At 32.6% G+C, this 14246-nt stretch overlaps 1 protein-coding gene across 8 annotated transcripts in view; it reads right to left on the bottom strand.

Annotated features, from left to right (window-relative positions):
• The window catches only part of sema5a (sema domain, seven thrombospondin repeats (type 1 and type 1-like), transmembrane domain (TM) and short cytoplasmic domain, (semaphorin) 5A), a 404793-nt gene that overhangs the window by 106809 nt on the left and 283738 nt on the right, over window positions 1–14246 (bottom strand). For all 8 annotated transcript variants that reach the window (XM_073940463.1, XM_073940461.1, XM_073940462.1 and 5 more), the window contains one exon: window positions 3925–4132. In XM_073940463.1, the coding sequence (XP_073796564.1) occupies window positions 3925–4132 (208 nt within the window). The remainder of the gene's footprint in view (window positions 1–3924; window positions 4133–14246) is intronic.

Here is a 14246-nt window from a genome sequence, read left to right as displayed (position 1 = left end):
TCTGATAGATGTCATGGTGGTAACGTCCACACAAGGTCAAGGTGTAACATGATTAGACATTGATATTTGGTTGTTTTTAGGTTAGACATTGGACACTGACGTCAGCCTGACCTTGGGTTCTGACGTCAACCCAATTTTGATTTCCAAACAAAATCCAACATCCCCATAACAATGGGCTACGTTGGTTTACGACAACAATCTGACATCATGTGGACATCTTACGCCTGCAGGGTAACTTAGTTTTTACAAATTTTAAGTGACTTGAACATTAAATAATTAAGTTGTCCCCTTAAAAAACTGAAGAATTGCGTTGTTTCAGCTCATTTTTAAATATAGTTTAAACAAAGAGCAAATGCCATTTTTGAGTGCAGGTTAACAAATACTTATCTTTGTGAACCTTTCTGAACCTGAATACAAAGGCAAAATCAAATACAGTAGGTAAATAACATTCATTAAAAAAATGTAACTGCAGAAAACAAGGACTTTCTGGAAACTACTAGAGCTTTCACAAAATAATTTACAAATTGCAATTGTGAAGTCCTCTTTAATGCTCTTTTATCATTAACAGTCAACTTTATTCAATGAAACAAGTGTAGTTAACTCAAAATTGACTGAAAGTCAATTCTACTCATCTGAAAAGAGTTTGAAATTCAGTGTGGAAAGTAATGAGTTAAATAACTACTTCATTACTTTAACCTAAAGTTCACAGTAATCATATAGATTATTTTATTTTATTTATTAATTTTTCCTAAAATGGTATGTTGCAATGGGTTTTTCCTCAAATGGTTTGAGTTGCCTTAACTTACTGGGTTTTACAGTACTCAGTTGGTTTGAGTTTTTTTTCATTTTTCGTGTTTTACTGTGCTCAAATTGCTACGTTTACTCAAATGGATTAAGTTCACAGTGCTCATTAGGATTCAATTTAACTTAAATTGTTTGTTGCAATCATTTTTTTTTAAATGGTTTGAGTTATCTTAACTTTTTGGATTTTACAGTGTAGATGCAAAATTCAACAATGAATTCAAATGTACTGTGTTGCACACTTTTTTTTTTAAAGTTCTGGTAAACAATAAAAAGTGCAATAACACTTTGCAATAAGAGTTTTTATTCAACTTTATCAACCTTTATTAACTAATAGCTGAAGATATCATGTTTCTTTTAACTTAAACATTTCTGTAAACAAATTACATATAAAACCAAAGCTACTGTCGGGGTATTTAATGATAATTCAGTGATCATTAATCAGTGGTTTTCAGTTCCTGTCCTTGCACAACACTGTTCTCAAACAACCAGCTCCATCGATGAGAGCTTAATGCTAAACTATGTTCAGAAATACAGGGTCCCTACAGTGTACACTACTCCTTACAGAGCATGGGAAATCTAAATTACTTCAGAAAGTGATAAATGCCACTGCCTGCAGCATATGTATGGTTCATATCAAAAGCAACTTTATATAGATTACAAACAAAGTCATCGCAAAAATTAAATGGAATGTGCCACACAGTTGATGAACGCACAGAATTTGCCTCAAGTATATCTTTCGTGTAAGTTCTAAGAGAAAATTTAGCTTTAAAAACATCCTGCAAGTAAGCTAGAGTGAGTAATGTTCCGAGTTGATGTGAACCCAGCAATAGGCTCATTATAGATGTTCTCATTTGTTAAGACGCAAGATGACATCCGTCCCAAGCCAGTACAGTATAAAATTCCACATTTCCTGTGACTCATTGTTTGTCTGTGTGTATTCAGAGCCAGTGAGCAATGGACTTTTAATATAATACAAATGATAATAAAAACTGCATTAACAGGCGATAAAATACTTGTTGTTTTAATTAATTAAAACATTATCTAATAAGCTTTTTAATTGCAATTCAGGCTGAATATTTACATAGTGCAAAATAAGTAGTAAAATATTATGTACGATCATAAAAGCAAAGACAAAAATATATATAAAAAATTATATTTTAAAACTGTTATGTTGAAAATAGTCACTTTACAATAAGGTCACAAAAGATAATGTTAATGTATTTACTAACATGCAATAAGTATGAACCATACATGTAGAGCATTTATTAATCAAAGTGGTGGTCCAGAGTGAATTTTTAAGGCTTGGTTGTGTTTATAAGATGCAAAGCAAACTGTGCACATGCTTCACTTGTAAAAAATCATATTTTTTAATATATCTTACTTTGATTATATACTGCTGCTGAGCTAACTGGATAACAGCTTTCACATTTCATGGTTCCTCTGAAAGGCCCGCCCCTCAAGAGGATCTGATTGGTCAGCTAACATAATTTGCTATGATTTGCGAATCTCCTCCACATCACCGGGAAAAGCTTTTCTCAAATGTCTCATCTAGCATGCATGTTGTGCCTCTAATGTAAATACTGTCAGTCAGAGTAGCTGTTGGGCATATCAGTTTGAGTCTGAATCAGTCAGAAAATGAAAAGGACAAAGCTAAACCTCAACCTGCTCTCTAAAATAAAATCTGACAAGTGTCTTTCAAATATATTCGGAGTAAGCATGTGTAAGTAATATGAAACATTTGCATATATTTTGCAAGTTTGTTATTTTAGATGTAGAATGCAGGGGAAAAGTCACATTAAGAGACACTGCAGTGCTGCTGAAGACTGTGGGTGTTAATAATATGAATTTGTAGCTAAATTGTTAATGGTGCTAAACAGCATTTTCTGTTTACATCCTTGTTGACATCCCAGCATACAATTAATGCTAGAAAACATGCATGTAATAGATCAATTTTAACAAATAAAAATAGTTACAGGTTGTGGCTCACAATCCACAGCTTTGTCTATTCTGGTTGGAGCTGCTCCTTTTTCAGTTTTTAGCCGAAATCAGCACTGAACTGGGAGAGATTCTGGAAGCTAACCTTTGTCAAATGCTAGAGCTATATCTTTTTAATCATTCTCTGGCACAAAATTAAAATTAAATTGCAAGCACTTCTCTCTTTGTGTTGTGTCCTTTGGAAGCCCAAATACAGAAACAGAACACACTCTGTGGAAATAGCAGCATTTGGATGGCATTTTAACCTTCTTTGCTAGAACATTACCGCACATCTGGCCACGCTTCTTTGCTGTGCAAAGTGTATGCGCGTAACCTGAAGCTTTTATGATCTCACTAACCCAAATGTATTATTTGTAGTCCCCAAGCTTCGTTTGCTTTAGGCTTTGCTAAGCTAACTCCGTAAAAGCCAAAGTTTCCCTTTGTATTGAACTTTGAGCGTATTACATTCAGAGGTGTTGCTTATGTTCACACAGCTACATTACACATCAACTAAAGTTTTAAATATGATATCGTAGTGGACCACCACTTTAACATTTACAGAATCCAAATTCATGCTTGCTAATATTAGTTAATGCACCGTGAGTTAACATGAACTAACAACAAACAACTGTATTTTCATGAACCAACATGAACATACACTATAATAAATGTATTGTTCATTGTTTGTTCATGTTAGTAAATGCATTACCCACATTTACGAATACAACCTTATCATAAAGGGTTACCTTTAAAATGTTTGACTGTTATGTTTAAAAAATCTTCACCACTTTACTTCATTTGACTTCACTTCATTTGACTTGACTTCACTTTACTTCACTTCACTACTTTACTGTCTGCACAGAGATTCTGGACAGAAAATCATATTTGACACTGGCATATAATACAACAAACATTTACATTCTTTAAAACCCCTAAAGCACATAATTCATTAAAAAAAAAAAAAAAAAAAAAACAACTGAAAACTAAACTAAATTATACAAACAAAAGTGTTTTTTTTTTTTTTTTTTTTTTTTTACTTCATAAGCAGTATTTAATGCAGCCAAAACATTTGATCATTTTTGGAGTGAATGGTTGCTTTAAGAAAGCACTTCTCAGCATGTCCCTGTGAGCAGCAGCAGTACTCACTCTCTAGACTTGTGGAAGTTGCAGCGCATCAGGGGGATTTTGATGACCTGCTCTCTGACTCCTACAAATAGCTCACTGTGGCTGTGAAGGATGAGCAGGCTACGAATTGGCTGCCTCTTCTTCAGGGGGAAAAGCTCAATCTCGTCCAGCAAGCAGCTGCCCGTGGTCTGGTTGAGAGGGGAGAGCACCTTCTTAATGGTGCCGTAATCTAGAAAGTAGAAATTTGAGAACAAGTGAGTTAGACTTTAAGAGAGAAGAGGGGAAGAAAAAGAGTTTAGGAGATCAAGTGGAGCATCTCAGATGACCTGGATGAGATTGGAAAGGAAATGACCTCAGATCTTTCCAATCGCATGAAAACTCTATGAAGTGTCAGTCTGCTGCCTGGGCTCGCCACTTAAATATGGATGTGCTATTTAGATCAGAAAGGGCAGGACGACTCTACAGAGTCATTATCTTTCCCAAAGGGTGGTTTTTGAGAAGTTGAACAGAGGGCAGAATTATTGGTTGAATCACCTTTTTCTGAGCTATACATTCCACTTTGGAGCATGCGTACCACTTAATGTTAGCAACAAAATTAATCTTACAGAGGGCTTAATATGATTAAAAACAACAAGTTTCAATTAAAAATGTGTAAACTAGTTTGAAAAGTTTATTGCTATTAAGTTGATTTATGTATTAGTGTTGATTTTATTTATTTATATATTTACTCATTTATTCATTCATTTATTAATTCCCTTTTGTAAACATTTATTTTTTTGTTAGGTTTGCCTTTGCTAATTTGTATTGAGATACTCTAAATTACGTAAATTACGTTAATTATGTTGTCTCAATTTTTTTTTTGTTCATAAACTGCATGATGGTGAATTGTAAATACTGTTGTTTAGTTTTTTTAATTATTATCTTTAATTCAGGAAAATGTAAATATTGTTTTGTATTTTATTTTATTCATTTGTTTATTTTTGTGTGAGTGATCCATCTGTCAATTCAAAATGAACTCCATTCTTGTTTCAGGAGTTTTTAAGCCGAGTTTCTTTTTGTATGGTCAAGTGTATTTATTTTCTTTTCTTTTTTCCCAGCAGGCACACAACATCATAAGATGTTAATAGTACATTAGATTTGGTCATGAAGTCAGGTGACCAAAATTTAATGTCTAGCCAGCATCTAAGACAACATTTTTTTGACGCCCAATAACGACATCAAATTACATGGATATTTGGTTGATTTTAGGTTGACTTTAGATTGGACATTGACCTGCTGTTTGGTTCTGATGTCAACTTGATTTTTATTTAAAAAAAATTAACATTCCCATGATGTTGGGGTACAATTTCAATATTACATCATGTTAATGTTCTGTGCCTGCAAGGTTTTTTGAAAGATGAAAATGTATTTATTTATTTGCAAATCATGTCTCCTGCATTATTGAAGGAGTATTGGCAATGACAATATACGCAGAATCTTATGGATAAGTTAAAATGTTTGCATCCTTTTGCATCATCTATTTAGTGGTGTTGTTAAACTATTTAGTGGTGTTGTTTATGGTACTACTATATCATCATTTGGATTTCATAAAATAGTTTGTATTTCATTAAAATGTATTTAATATTTCTACATTTGACCTGAGGTTCCAAATAAAGTGAGAAATATAATCTCATTTGAATGAGCTACTTTTTTGAGTTTACACTTTAAAATGTAAAAAAATGTTCTATATTAGTTCTATAAATATAAACAGTTCTTTTCATGTGGCCAATATATAATTTATTAATTGACTGAATTTATCTTGATATACAGTTATTAGCCTTCTCTATAATACAGTTTTTAGCCTTTTTGTGAAATTTAAGTTATTTAAAAATATTTCCCAAGTGTTGGTAAACAGAGAGATTTCCCAGATTTTACAACACTTTCCAAGTACTGGGTTGCAGCTCTAAGGGCATCCGTTGTGTAAAACAGTAAAACATATGCTGGAATAGTTGGAGGTTCATATCGCTGTGGCGATCTCTGAAATAGAGACTAAGCTGAAAGAAAAATGAAAGAAAAATCCCTCGCTTTAGATAAGTCCCCCTTCAGGTTATTAAGAAGATTAAACATGACGCTTATGTTGAATAATCGCGACTGAGCTTTTGTTGTGACATCATCAATCAAATGAATGAATTTCTTAAAGACATTTTAAAACATAATTGTTTTAATTCTAACTTCTAATAACTAATTGATTTAGTTTTTGCCATGATGACAGTACATACGTTACTAGTTATTTTGTAAGATCCTAGTATTCAGCTTTAAGTGCGTTTAAATACTTAACAAGGTTAATTAGGTCAAATAGGCAAGTTAAGTTAATTAGGCAAGTCACTGTACAACAGTATTTTGCTCTATAGCCATACAAAAAATAAAAAATAAAATAAAATAAAAAACATTCTTAGGAGGACTAATTAAATTGACCTTTAAATAGAATAGCAGTAATATTTAAAAATGTTCTTGCTCTGTTAAATATCAATTGGGAAATATCTGAAGAAGACTAGGGATAATAATTTTGCCTTCAACTATATTTCGCCATCATGATTTGAGATTACTTTTTTATTTTTTTCATATCAGCTTTAATCTTAAGTGTTCATATAAAGAGTAAGACATTTCATCATCTTGACTTAGACTTAGAAGAGTTTAAAAGAGTAGTGTTCTTGAGTAGTAATAATTGTGCTAATGTTAGTTCTGAGTCTTTTTTACTTGCCCAGTCCACATATTACATATGATTATTAAATTTAAACTGCAATAACTAACTGAACATGCTGTTTGTCAAATTAAGTGATTGAGATGGATCAGCTCAGCAAAAGTACACTGTATTTTTCCATTCACACGAAGCCTTCATGAAGTGCAAGTTTGCCACCTGGGCTGTCGACTTAAATATGGATGTGCTATTTGGATCAGAAAGGGCAAAACGGGCGAACAGCTCTCCAGATTCATTATCTTTCCCAAAAGGGTGGCTTTTGTGCAGCCGAAAAAAGAGGGCAGAATTATCGGTTGAATCGCCTTTTTGTGAGTAACACATCCCTCTCTTGTGGAGCATGCGGTTTTGTGGAGGACATTCACTGGTCTCATAATGTCACAAAGAGTGAACTGGATTGGTTTGATAAGCTGTATAATGTCTGTTTTATCCGCGTAGTATCTGCTGTTTTTCTTCTGTCTGTCAGATGTTTTATAGGAGTCACACAACATGTGGGCCAATGAACTTTTAGATACTACAAGAGCCACTGATTAGGTCCCTGCCCTTGTCAAAACAGGCTTCGGTGCTCTATTTCATTCCATTCAGCTGTGAAATTCCTGCAGCGTTCCTCACACTTCATGCTATTATTGTCTGCTGTGTGGACTGAATTCAGGCTAACACTATAAACATGGCACATTGTTCGCCTTGCTTGAGGATTTATTGTGTAGCGCCTCAGAAATATGTTGATTTCAAGTGAGAATCATTACGCTGACATCCATGACAAAAGAATTCATTCAAGCAGAAATGTACTCTTCCTCAGGTTTTTCCAAAGGACTTTCTTTTTGTGGAACACGAAACGAGACATTGTGAAAAATTGTGCTGGTTTCTGTTTGTTTATTTAATTGGGTGGACTTTACTTTTTACAATTACTTCAATATTGTACTTACAGTTGAATTTAATTTATTAAAACCCCTTTCTTTTATCTTTTTAAATTTTTTCCTAAATGATGTTTAACAGAGCAAGGAAATTTTCACATATGTCGGATAATATTTTTTTCTTCTGGAGAAAGTCTTGTTTGTTTTATTTAGGCTAGAATAAAAGATACAGTAAAAACGATGGTAAAATTTTTACCTCTTTTCATCAGGGAAAACAACCAAGGATGAAAAATGCATGAGTATGTGGTGTCATGGTTTTGCAATCAAAAAATGTGGTTATAATGGAAGTCAATGGGGCAAAAACAGCTACAAACAGTAAATTTGGGAGAAAAAAATGGAAAGGCTTATGCTGCACTAAAAAATAAATAAATAAAATAAAAATGCATCAAATGCAATGTTGTTACTAATCTTTACATGGCAAAGACTGTGATTAAAGGTAAAAATATACACTGAAAATAAGTAATTTTGCATTTTTTTTCCCATCAATTCAGTGACATCATTAATACATTTGGCAATTAAAGAATTAAAATCCTGTTATTTTCTAAACAATTTAGCAGTTTTGACCAGGACTGAGGTTGATATATGTAAAATAAAAAAATAAATTAAATTAAAAAAGAAAAGAAAAAGAGTTTTTTTTTTTTTTAGAGCAGTTTATTTCAGCACATGTTTTCATCCGTAACATAACAAAAGGATCATAAATGTGCCAAGAGTGTATCATTAAGTAAAAAAAAAAAAAAAAAAAAAAAAAAAAAAAAAAAAATTGTCACCAAAAATCATTCATCTAGTTAAAACACAAAAAAGTTATGGCCAAATTAAGACTCCAAAATCACCCCAGAATGGATGAAAACCTTCCCAACAGAACATGAAGGTTAAGCTGACATTGTAAAACATGTATAAAATATTAAACCCTATATGAAAATATTACGACAAGACAGAAAAGAAAAAAAAAACATTAAACTTTAAAGTTGAAAAAGCATATCAGTTCACAAAACTCCTAAAGGCCTGGAGGCATGAACTTTATGGACAGCTTTTAAGATCAGGAGACCAAAAAAAACTTGTTTACTTCCACAATGAAAAAAAGTTATACAGCTTTTTACAGATGACATTTTGACAATTACATTTTTGGGGTGAACAATTCTCTTTCTTTTCTCATTTTCATCTCTTTATCTCTCATCTGTCAGACCAGACAGACAAAGTAAATGCTGTTAAATCAGCATGAGGCCTTGACTCTTACCAATAATCGAAAACAGTTGGTGTCTTTTAGAAGTAATACCCAAAAACCCATAGCTCGCCCAATTAGCAAACAGCGATCTTTTAAATCACACATGTCCTGTGCGTTAATGTGGACCAGTTTAACAAGTGGCTTCTTCCCTTTAACAAGTGTTTATTTTACACAATTCAAAAACACATGCCTCCCTGTAATTGAGTTTCTGCTGACAGGTACATGTAACTAGATGGTCACTGTTTTTTAGCTGTCCATGAATATGCATTTTCAATAAAATAACAAGTTTTAAATGAGCTAAAAGAACACCATCCCTGACAACACTTGACGGTTTATTTGTATAATTTTTAACCCAATTAAATGTCAGGACAACATTAATATTTTTTTTATTGCTCAGCAAAAAAGAATGTTTTCCTTACTTTGAGTTTTTGTTTTGTTTCTAGTCCAAATATAAAAATCAAGAAAACATTTCTAGACAAGTAACACATATCTATTAATTTCAGAAATAAATGGTCAAAAGTAAATTAGTTTTTCCTTAACCCTTTTATCTGCCTCACCAAGAAAATGCATGGGTTGCATTTTAACACAGCAAAATCTCCAAGTAAAATTTACTAAGTTCAGAGAGCATTTGGTCCCTCTTGAAATAAGGGCAAACGGGTGATAAAAAGCAAAGCTGCTGTTTGCGCAGTTGCTTAATGATCCTTTGGTGAGATTTTGAGAGATTCAATGTATTATATTTCAGCTGATTTGATCTAAAGCTGTGACTGAAGTCAGTTGTAGTTTTGTGTTTTTCTTTTCTGAGTTTCTACTTATTAACAGCAGGTGTTCATCATCAGTGCTCAATTATCACTTAATTAATCTATTCATTGTCTCATTAACTTTAGTAACTTTAACTCCATTTAGAGAGGGACCAAATACTAATCTAAACGGAGTAAACTTTACTCAGAAGGATTTTGCTATTAAAATTCACACTTAGCTCATGATTTATACATAGCTTGTTTTCATGCTGTCAAGTTATTAATTAAATGTATTAGTTTTATTTTTTTATAAATCACACTTGATAAAAACAGTCTGCAGAAACACTGTTGACAATTGACATTCTCCCTTTGTACATGTCATCAGAGGGGGAAAACCCCACGCACTAGTGACAAACTCTCCCTCATTAGGAGAGAACGTTAGTTTTGTTTTTGAAACTGCCACTATGCTGACACATAGGCACTTGTAGCTCCGTCCTCTTTTCAAAAAAAATTAAAAGTGACAATCACCAAAATGCCATAATTAGATTTAGGATAAAAGCCTAAAAGGGGCAGTTTCAAAGATTTATAATAAATTGTTTCTAGGGTATTTTGAGCAAAAACTTAAAATACACACTCTAGGTACATCAGAGACTTATTTTACATCTTGTAAAGAAGGGCATTATAGGTCCCCTTTAAAAAAAGAAAGACTGTTTAGAGTTTACTTTTCACTTCATTTAGAGGTTTACAAGAGTTTCAACTAAGGTTTTGTATTACTAATGTGCAGAAAAGTATTGAATGCTTCCCGCAATAAGCAGTAATTGTGCTAATGTAATGCAGTAGTTTTTATTGTTGTTGTCCAAATGAGGTGCTTAGGAATAATTGACTCAAGAAAGGGTAAACTCACAAGTTGAAATTCACAAGATCATTCAAATTAAAGTAATTGGCTCAAAATGAATTTGCTTTTGCCTAGATTAACTTGCAATAACACTATTCAAATGTTTACAAATGTGTGTTATGATGACAAAGTCCATGTGAACTGGAAGTTGCTGAGACTTTTATTTCAGTATGCTGATGTGCTTCTAACTGTAACGAAATATTGAGCAGGGGCACAGCTTTATTTTTTGCACATTATTCGCTCACAGCAAACTAACGGTAACAGGGGTGTCATAAAAGTTCAGTTCATGCCTCCACGTCTTTTAGGAGTTTTGTGAACTGATGTGCTTTTTTAACTTGGAGTTTTAATGTTTTTTTTTTTTTTTTCTGTCTAGTTGTAATATTTTAATATAGGTTTTTATTTTTTTAGAAAACTTTTTTGCAATGCCAGCTTTAACCTGCTTATATATTAAAGCCTTTTAAATTAAAAATAAAATAAAAATATAATTTAAATAACATTTATTAAGTTAAGCACACATATGCTTGATGCCCAGTTCCAATTTGTTGCCTATATCTGATTTATTTGCCTGTCCGTTTACACGTTATTTTAATTGTGACCCATATGAAATTCATGCGTTTACACTTGCAATAGAATTTACGATGTTGCGCATGCATAAAGGCGGGTTCTAGCGTCTGTGCGCACTGGTGTTAGAGAGAATAGAGTTATTCTATGTGTAGCCCACAGTGCGTGTATTAATAGTGACAAAAAGCAAAAGTTACAACAAGAAGTTCGTCCCAACTTTAAAATGATTTTGCGGCGGAGGTGGGAAAGGGCCGTCATCGAAGCTTGCGCTTATGGTTTATATGCTTTATGATGTCCTCCACCATTCAGAGGAATTTGTGGGTACGAGATCTCAGGTCTGGTAGAAGCAAATTGTGGCGACTGAAGACTTTCCTCATCTGTGTTTACTTTGATGTTGTTTACCGTGTCGGCATCTCCACACACGCTCTTCTTTCTGTCATTAAACCGCAAAGAAGCACCACATTGTCACAAGTTTAAGGATTTACAGAACGGAATGCCTCAATAAATCCGATCTGCCTGTTTACATGACAGTCGCATTGTCACGTATCCGATCTATATCTAATTTATTTCCACATATGAAGGAGGCCTGAAACCGATCTCTGAATATCCGAATGCATTTTTTTTTGTGTTTACACAGCCATAGAACAGATCTGATCTGTGTCACATATGAGCAAAAAAAATCAGAATTGGGTCATATTTAACTAGTAGTGTAAACGGGGCCTAAGATCCCAAAAGTGTATAGCTAGTGATAAAGTGCATATATTTTGAATGTTTTACGACGTATGTGCATATGTTTTTAATGTTTCAACATACTGAAATAAAAGTATGTGCTTCTAACTTTAATGAATTATTAAATTGGACATCATTCGCTCATAGCAAACTAACGGTAAAAGGGGAGGGGTAAAGAATATTGTGGCTGAAGTTGAAAAACTGACGTCAGCATAGAAGAACCTCCACTACAAACATGAAAGCAGGTGAAAGCAGACTTTGATTGAAGATTACAAAACAGTTTTTATTTTGTGGATTACCTATCACATTTTGAGTTCACACAGACTTGAAGTACACCCTATCAACAATGATTTCTTTTCTTTTTTTGAGTGTGGGTTTGGAGGTTTCCTGGGCTCTGGTGTGCATCTGGATGGCAAATGACAGCTTACAGTACATTTTTCCTTTATGTAAGCACATGCTGCCTTTGATGTTTCATCGCTGCTATGTGTCTAATGCCTTTTCTTCAGCCTAGTGACCAACTGTTGCCTGCTTCAAAGACCAGTGATTCAAGTAGACCACCAATTACCAGAGTCAGTTTTCCCCAATGTACAAGTCTTCACTCCACAAACTTCTTATGGTAAAAGTAACATTCTAATAAGCTGTGGGTTTAATGAGAAGTCAACCACCTGGGACTACTTTCATATTACAGGCTTTAATGTTGTTGTTTTTTTTTTTAATCTATATTTTTCCTCAGATCTGTACTTTTAACTATGCCCTATCCATGTTTTTGTTTACAAGTGACCCATTTTGTCTGAATTAACAGACAGATGTTTATGTGCGTACTTGTGTATAAATGTGTAGTTCAAAAGTTTTGGGGTTAGTACAATTTTGTAGGTGACTTCAGTTTTAATATACAACAATAAAATAAAATGCACTTCTGTAAAGGAAAAAGCTGAATGGAGGGGATATTTTTTTTCAATAAATTTAGTACAATATTTTTGTGAACTATAGTTTAAATTTAGAATGACTGTTTTATGTGAATATATTTGAAAATGTAATTTATTATTGTTTTTTAAAGATAAAATATTTTGTATCACTACTTCATGTTCTTCATGTTAAATTAATGTTCAATATATTAATATAATTACATCATTCAATTCTTTTATTTATCCAAACAATTAACTGCATATAATACAGAAACTATAAACCAAAAATAAGTTATATTAAAACAAATTATTTAAAATACTATAAGTTTATTTTTTAATATTTCAGTATTTAAATATTTCAATGTTAATCATTTCACACGTATAATTACACCAGTGTGATCAGCCTTGGCTTGTCCCTGAAGCCTACAATCACATCGATGTGATTAGAACATACAGAGAGCACATCATCGGCTGCTAAAATTCTAATTTGACACCACGTGCTGAGGCAAAGAAAGAGGTGCACAGCGCTTATCATAAATCCCAATTTATCCCTGATTTCAAACAAATAACATAATTTAGGGTATAGACATTCAAATACACATATTAAAACATACTATTTCAGGTTTGTAAATTACAAGCGAATGTCTATGAAGATGGCAAAAATAATTATTTCTCAATATAACTGGACAATGTGCTTTGTTCACGTAACATACAAACTGTTTATGATACTATAACTACCTTTTTATGTTACTTTCTAACCTTCTAACATTTCAAAATAAAATTATGACTAAAAATAACAAAGCCAACAGCTTGAATTTCCTGCAGTTGTTGCTAGAAGAAATAGAGCTGTGATTAGAAGTTAACTAGAAGCATATTATTTATTATATTATGTATTAATTGTATTTTATTAGCATCTAACCTTACCTCAACCCTAAAACCAACCCCCACGATAATGTAAAAATATTGTTTGTTGTACAGTGTCACTAAAAATTATGCTATACTGACCTAAAGATCCTCAGCTGTGTCCCATCTGGACTTCACCACGCTACAGGAGAGGGTGAATAATATAGAACTTATATGTAATTTAATAAACTATATAAATACTTCTTGTTAACTTCCAATTGCTGTATCCCTTCTAGCAACAATTGCGGTGCCCATTACCTATCGTATAACAAATAATATGATCATTATTAAACAGTTTAAAAAAACAAAATATATGTTCTATCACATATTTTAGAATGAGAGTTTCAGAAGTTTCACAATATAATTGGAAAATGTCAATATTTACAGAAAAGGGCAAAAGGAAACAAATTCTATATACAGTTGAAGTCTGAATTATTAGCCCTCCCTTTTATTTACTTTTTTTTTTTATATTTCCTAAATGATGTTTAATAGAGCGAGGAAATTTTCAAAGTATGTCTGAAAATATTCATTCTTATGGAGAAAGTATTATTTGTTTTATTTCAGCTAGAATAAAAGCAGTTTTTCATTTTTTAAAAACCATTTTAAGGTCAAAATTATAAGCCCCTTTAAGCTATTTTCCCCCCGACAGTCTACAGAACAAATTATCATTATACAATAAATTAATTACCTAATTACCCTATCCTGCCTAGTTAATCTAGTTAAGTCTTTAAATGTCACTCTAA

Source organism: Danio rerio, chromosome 24 (genome assembly GCF_049306965.1).
Source record: "Danio rerio strain Tuebingen ecotype United States chromosome 24, GRCz12tu, whole genome shotgun sequence".
Lineage (NCBI taxonomy): Eukaryota > Metazoa > Chordata > Actinopteri > Cypriniformes > Danionidae > Danio > Danio rerio.
Note: the sequence above shows the minus strand (reverse complement) of the source record. Positions and strands in the feature narration are given on the sequence as shown.